The sequence below is a fragment of the Dicentrarchus labrax genome, unplaced genomic scaffold (genome assembly GCF_905237075.1).
Source record: "Dicentrarchus labrax unplaced genomic scaffold, dlabrax2021, whole genome shotgun sequence".
Classification (NCBI taxonomy): domain Eukaryota; kingdom Metazoa; phylum Chordata; class Actinopteri; family Moronidae; genus Dicentrarchus; species Dicentrarchus labrax.
The window spans coordinates 29,587,023-29,593,965 of record NW_026136711.1 but is presented as its reverse complement, the minus strand read 5'-3'; the positions used below and the strand labels follow the sequence as shown (position 1 = coordinate 29,593,965).

At 40.6% G+C, this 6,943-nt stretch overlaps 1 protein-coding gene across 2 annotated transcripts in view; it reads left to right on the top strand.

The window, feature by feature from the left end:
• The first annotated feature begins 2,330 nt into the window (after positions 1-2,330).
• Positions 2,331-6,943, top strand: part of igsf21a (immunoglobin superfamily, member 21a) — a 160,578-nt gene continuing 155,965 nt past the window's right edge. Inside the window, exon 1 of one of the 2 annotated variants that reach the window (XM_051414640.1) lies at positions 2,331-2,753. In XM_051414640.1, coding sequence (XP_051270600.1) covers positions 2,615-2,753 — 139 coding nt within the window. In that variant the 5' untranslated portion in view covers positions 2,331-2,614. The remainder of the gene's footprint in view (positions 2,754-6,943) is intronic. The other variant, XM_051414641.1, reaches the window with a different exon arrangement.

Below are 6,943 nucleotides of genomic sequence, written 5' to 3'. Positions count from 1 at the left end.
GAGCCACATAACCCATTTCTTAGTCTATGTTTAAACATATTTATTCCATGTCATCAAGTTAAACGTAGCCAGCGGTTGTGTGTTCTCACCTCCACATTTTGTGGATGACTGTTTCATTGGGCTTGCTGACCTTTATTTGAACTCTATTTACATAAAAACATGCAATTAGACATGGTGCTGCCAAGCAAACTAATGTGTGTGCTAGTACACAATTAGAAAAAGAGCAGTGTCCTCACAGTAGCTATGAGTAAGTGACTGACCAAAATCTGATAGCCCAGTGGCAGCCAGCAACACAGCTCACAAAATAGTTAATGGATTAGTGGAAATGATACAGGCATCAGAACAAAGTAATTCAGAGGAACAAGTACTTAATGATTACTGGAGAGACAAGAAGAATGAGAGGAGACAGAGTAATCCTCACCAAGATGGAGTAAGTTCTATCTGCTTGTCAGGTTTCCTCTTCCTTGCAATTGCTCAGATCCTAAATAAAAAGCTAAAAAACAGTTTAAAGCTTATTGATTTGTGCCTATGGTACAAAGAGAAAAGTAAGCACATGAAAACGGTATGTGGACTCTCACAAGACAGAAGACCCCTCTTTGTTAGTGGGTTGGATGCCATATGGACAGCGACACGTTCAGCTGTGTTACCCCAATAAATTGTTGTTGACACTGCCCTCTAGAGATGTGTGATAGTGCATTAGTACTGCAGGCTTTAACCAAGGAAGCATCCTCTCTTCTCTGTCGGCAGTGAGAGGAGGGAGTATGGGAAAATCTCTGGCACTGCATTTACATGTTCTTACGAGTTTGAATTTATATATTTGTGACACCTTTTTCTCTTCACGCTGTTGTTTTTTTGAGGAACAGCCTGTTCATCTCATTATTCTCTTCGGTGTTGTTGCACTGCATGACAAGGTTCTAATAATGAGTAGACTGTATGGACCACCAAGTCCCTTCCTTGCGAGAAAACTGCTTGTCTGGGGTCCCCGTATAGGTAAAAGTCTTTGGGTCACTGCTGCTCAGATCAATATGAGTTTACGGCCTTGATGTATTGAGTCGGCTTTGCTGAAAATGGAAAACCAATGGCTTTATTCAACTGAATTCATATTTTTGGGGAAATGGATTTGGCATGCTGGTACCTGTCTTCCTGAATAACTTACTGCCTGGACTTTGAAGAGAACCCTGAGGACCATTTCACAAAAGGCTTATAGTGCTGCAAACATCATTTCAAAGCAAAAGAGAGTAGCAAACCAGGGCTAACTTTGCTAAGGTGATGCTGATTAGAATGACATAGCCTAAGGCACCTGTCAAAGTTTGGGGAGTCTTGACAGTACTTGTGACTCCATCACTCTTGAGCTCTTCTTGTGATTTGGGGGATGACCATAATGACAGAAAATACAAAACTGAACTCCCCATTATTTAAAGTCTATATATATTAATCAGGTGTGACTGGTTCATCTTTGTGACAGCAGGGATATGATAATTGGAACTTCTAGGAAATGTCATTGTTCTATAACAAAATGCACCTCGGGCATAATTTTAATGTTAGTGACATTTACAAACAGACGTTCTGATTTGAGTGACATACAGTTTAAAAAAGTAGTTCTGCAGGCATTCAGGCCTATACTGTAAGACCATATCATTCTGCCAAGTAAAACTGGTCACTTCATCTTAGGCAAAATCCTCCCTGACACTTAAATCCACACTTGCCTGCCTGCATGATAGATGATCCTTAATGAGACAAATGATTGCAGCCAATTTGAACCAGTAGAGTGACTTTAACCTGCCCGCTCAGGTCTATTACACAGCCACTCGTGAAGTTTAAAAAAAGTCTTTATAGGTTTTCATGTTGTTCCAAGAAAATGCAATAATACAATAGACCCAAAGTATGTGTGTTTGTTATAAGGCTAGTATGTAACAAGTCCTACTGAATTAATCTTGAACTGATTTTAATTTGCAGAATACAGTTTAGTGCAAAACATTCACCAAGATTTTTCAGATTTTTTAAATATTGCATTGTTGCATATTGCACTGGAGATGTTGCTTCCTTATTTATGTATTAGTATTCTTGTAGTTGTAATCTATAGGCTATATCTTATACCGGAGCATAAGGATCTTTAAACCCCATTTTTTACACGGGGAAAAAAAAATCCAACAGAAATAAATCGGCTTAATGGACAGAATTAGAGTGGTCTGAATCCAGGGTAGGATTAAGGAAAATTGTGTGAAATTAAAGAGCGAGTGATCGGGAATCACTGTGCGTCTGTCTGGAGGGCGGGAGAGCAGAGAGAGCAAGAGAGAGAGAGAGAGGGGGAGAGAGAGAGAGAGAGAGAGAGAGAGGAACACATTTTCATCCAAACCTCCGTTTTTTCCAGAGCCTATCTCTGCTCCGCGGCTCACCGCAGCTCCCTATTGTTTAAACTGGGAGGGAAAAAATAACACTCCGCTTGTTCTGTAATCGCAGCCAGTGACTCATTTTGGGTTTTTTTTTTGATCTGATGCTCGGTTTTCGCCGCTCTGAATGCCGTATTCATTGTCAACTTCTCCGATTTTCTCCACTTAGACTTGAGCTGCATCATGAATAGTTTGGGGGCATCTTTCAATCGCATACCTTTGGAATGGCGGGGATTACACAGCCGAACCCCGGAGAGCATGTAAACGCAAATGGAGTTTGGGATTTATTGCAAAATAAGGGAAAGATGACCGTCTTCTCATTGTGCTTGCTCTTGTGCGCGGATCTACTGGATTTAGCCGTCGGTAAGTCTGACCCCTATTATTTTCACACAGCCGGAACCCCTCGCGCAGCCCACCGATCCACGCGTGGGGTCTTAACCAAAAAACCCCCCCAAAAAAAACCGAAGTGTCAGTGAGTTGAGATATTCATATGTGACAGTGAAATACTAACTGGCCATTAACAGGACAGCCGGATGGAGGCGATCGGTGCCATTCTTGCCTCATGCCAACTTTCCCCCTCCGTGCCAAACAAGTCGTGGAGGAGAGAAATCAATGAATAATGGTCGGATTCAGCTCAGGCTGCTCAGTGCGTGGTGTCGGAGTGCTCAAAGGAAATGCAAAAAGAGAGGGTAGCAGGAGGCCTGGTTATGTATTAAGTCTTAATTCCTCTGCATTGACTATCACGACCAGCATGCATGACAGCACCTACTTCTGAGCACCACGCAACTAAACCATGCTGAAGCGCACTCCTTGGCGGTCTGGTCATCGTGGCTTTTGCACATCAGATAGCGCACGGTGGGCTCAACAGATATTAAAGTTGTTGCCTTGGGAAACACTAAAGTGCCTCTTTTTTCTTATTTTTTTGGAATGCAGATGTCTGTTTCCTGTGCGATCTGCTCAGCACAGCGGTGGCATCAGTGTCGCTCAGTGTTTTCTCTCTGTTCTCCGTTGACGTGTTTAGATGTTAGAGGATGAAAACACAGCATTCATAATTTTTCATGAAAGCGAATTTGGATTTGGCATAATATATGTATATCCTAAATAATTATCAGGCTGTCTTCTGCAGGATTGTCTTGTCTAATTTTTTTGGGGGGGGCAGTGGTAATGGGACTGGGGATGTTATACTGCAATTTAGGTGAAGCCAGTGTTATTCAAATATTTGCAACAGATAAGGACCTGGTGGCAGTGATTTAAGCATGTTCCTTTACTGCTGGGACATTGCTTGGTCCCGTGGCATTTGAAGGCAGTTTGTTTTTCTACATGGTGCCATACATCAAGAGCTTGCATTACAAGACTGCGTTGCAATCACTTGATTTCCTTACTGAGAAATATAGAAAGAGTGTCTTAAGGCTCCCTTACATTCTGCTGGAGTTAGGCTCTCACTCAGTGCACTGGTGGTAACACCGTGGTGTTTGAAGGACTTCTGAGGAGAGTTGACTCCTGGCTACAACATCAGAGTAGCATGCCTTTACAAACTACCCTGTTAACCTGCGCTGTTAGCCAAGGATTTTATTGTTTTGAAGTGTTTTTGACCTTCGCTGACCCATATAGGAAATCATTATGTCAGTAGAGCTTAACATAATGTTAGGTGATGAAATGCCTCAGTGTCTGCCTTGCTCAGATGATGCTGAACTACACACAAGCCATGCACTGTGTGAAGTATTTAGGATTAACTCAATAATGCAATCATGTTCATTTGAAATGTTCACAACAGCTTAAATTACTTTGGTTTCATTACATTGATACACTTGAGTGACTGAGATTTTCCAAGCAGGAGTTCACATTGATCGCCATGTAAACAAACAATGACAGGTACAATTTAATTGATCAATCGGCATGATTTGAGTTGTAGTGAATTTCGGTCAGACTGCACGGTTGTTGTTGCCGTTTGTTGTCACTACCGTTGTAACAAATAGATGTATGCTGTGGAAACACCTTAGGATTTCACCTTCATTGCCTGTTTTTTTCCCCAAGCAGTATTCTTTATATAATCTGATGTCTGCTGTCTTCTGGATATCACATTCAGTTCATACCAGTGTACAATTTCCTTGTGTGTGTATGTGTGCGTGTGTGTGTGTTTTAACAAGATCAATGTTTCTTTATTTCCATTTGTGCACCAGTGTCTTAAGATAGATTTTGTTCCCCAAAGAGGGGACCGGTGGTCAGTGATTCCACTCTCATCTCTATCTTCAAATGTCATGCATTTTTATTTTTCCCAACAGTTTCTTTCATGTCAGTAAAAAAATAAAAGAGAAATGATACATACAATATCTCATTTTAGAATGAAACTCCTTGCAGCCCATACACCATTACTGTCTGCCAGATGTGTGCTTCTTTTAGAAACTTCAGTACAGCTCCCTGCTTAATGCAGCAAACTAGCCTCAGCTAGTGAGGTTTTATGCTTGGCTGTTAAGGGTGTCACTGAGTCACTGTTTCAAGAGTAGGCTACATATTCAGTGGCTGTATGGTTAGAGTTTCTCCAGGGGTTACATTTGACTTGTTATGCATGCACATTTATATATCTACTGTATATCTGTGAACACTGGAGTGTATGAGTATGTGTCTTTTCGCAGACATGCAATGTAAAAGAACAAGAAATATAGAATCTTATGCAGGCGCTCTGCATGACATAAATGTGTAGTAAAGTGTACCCACAGCTTCTCTTAAGCATTGGCACAGTTTCATGTGTCCATGTTCACAACTTGTAGCTATGTCTTCAGCCTCCAGTACACCTGTTAAATCTGATTGACATTCGCAACATCGGGGCAGACACACCATTACATAGACTGATGTCACTACCGTGCTTATCCTGTAGGTCAAACATTTATACAGAATCCAAGAATCCAATCCAAGAGAATTGAACAGCATTGGCTTCTGAATTGACACAGATGACCTAATAGCGTACTTTAAACTCTAGAAAGATCTTATATTGCACAGAATCATGAAAACCATTCTTATTGGTTAAAGATAATTTTGTGAATGCACCAATTTACTTTCTTGCAAGGAGTTCAATGTAACCACTCTCGTATCTGTCCATTAAATACAGTCAGCAGACACTTAGCTTAGCTTAGCAATACAGATGGAAGCAAGGGAGAAACAGCTAACCTGGCCCTGTCCGGAAGAAACAAAATCCTTACATCCATTACACTACAGCGCCTAGCCAAGAAAGAAGACATTTTTCTTTAAACTATGGAAGCACCAGCCAGGTCAGAGCAAGCATGGGAGTACTTTTACTTTGCCACGAGTGTGTCTCATGAGATGTCACATAAGATAAAGGCTGTACATTTTTGCTTGCATTGTTTCAATGCTGCATTATAGTGCTGGGTGTAAGCTGCACCAGCAGCATCACACATTCACAGCTTTACAGTTAGGTACTCTCTCTAAATTGAACATGTGGCACTTATGTTTGACAATGGTGGTGACCTGATGTCTTGATACTTAAGTAAACCAAAAAATGTGCAAGGCAGATGATCTAATGGTCTAACTTTATCTCGACAAACCGGTCACAATTGCTGCTCTGAGATCATTTGCTGCTGCTCCAGAGATAGTTTATAGTTCACTGTTAAGTTTTGATTTATGACTTCTTGTTGGGGAGAAATTAATATACAGAACCCCCTAGAGTTTAATCTGGTAAATAGTGTTATTATTCTGGGTTTCAGTTAGAAAGGATGGGCTACTTTTAGCATTCCCATTTGTGACTTTGGTGGATATGAAAGGTTGCATATGCGTAACATGATGAAATGATTTTAGTCTTATATACCTCCACCACCCTCCAAAGAAAAAGAAATGTAATACATTGGCACAAGGTGGTATTAGTGTCTGTATTACAATGCCATTTAGGCAAGAACAGACTTGCTTCACAGGGCTTCAAAGATTTCTTAAGAGATTAAGAACTACATACGAGTGTTCAGAAGTTGGATTGAAATTATATCAAATTGCAGCTTTTTGATGCTTTTTCTCTCGCAAGAGCAGTTAGCTTGGTATTTCCACTCATATTCGTCCTCTGGCCTAGACAATTTTCGAAGATCAGTCTTACCTAGAAATCAAAGTATCTCTAAAGCTGTATCTCATTTCCCTTTCGCTTTTTAGAGCAATCTGTGGATGAAGTGTCTTACATGTACTATTACTGTAGATATGTCCTTCTGCATAATTCTTACTGAGGATAATGCTTTTCTTCAAAATGAAATATTCCCCTACTTGTTTACTCTCACAGCAAGTGGCAGTTTGCTGTCCAATGCAATCAATTATGCGTCTTTCCTCAGATGTTCGTGTTTATATATCTTGTTTTCCCAATTACTGTTGCAGTGAATAGAATAATATATTTTAATGTGGAATCCGTGCATGTCCTAGACTAAATACAAATGGTGAGTAGGAACTGCTTTAGGTTCAGGTCTGAACAGCTGCATAGGTTCAAAGAGCATCGCAGTAAAGTACAAGGCGCTCTGATTTTATGTAGATACGGAAATGGGACATGCAGGCTCTAGTGATTTGCT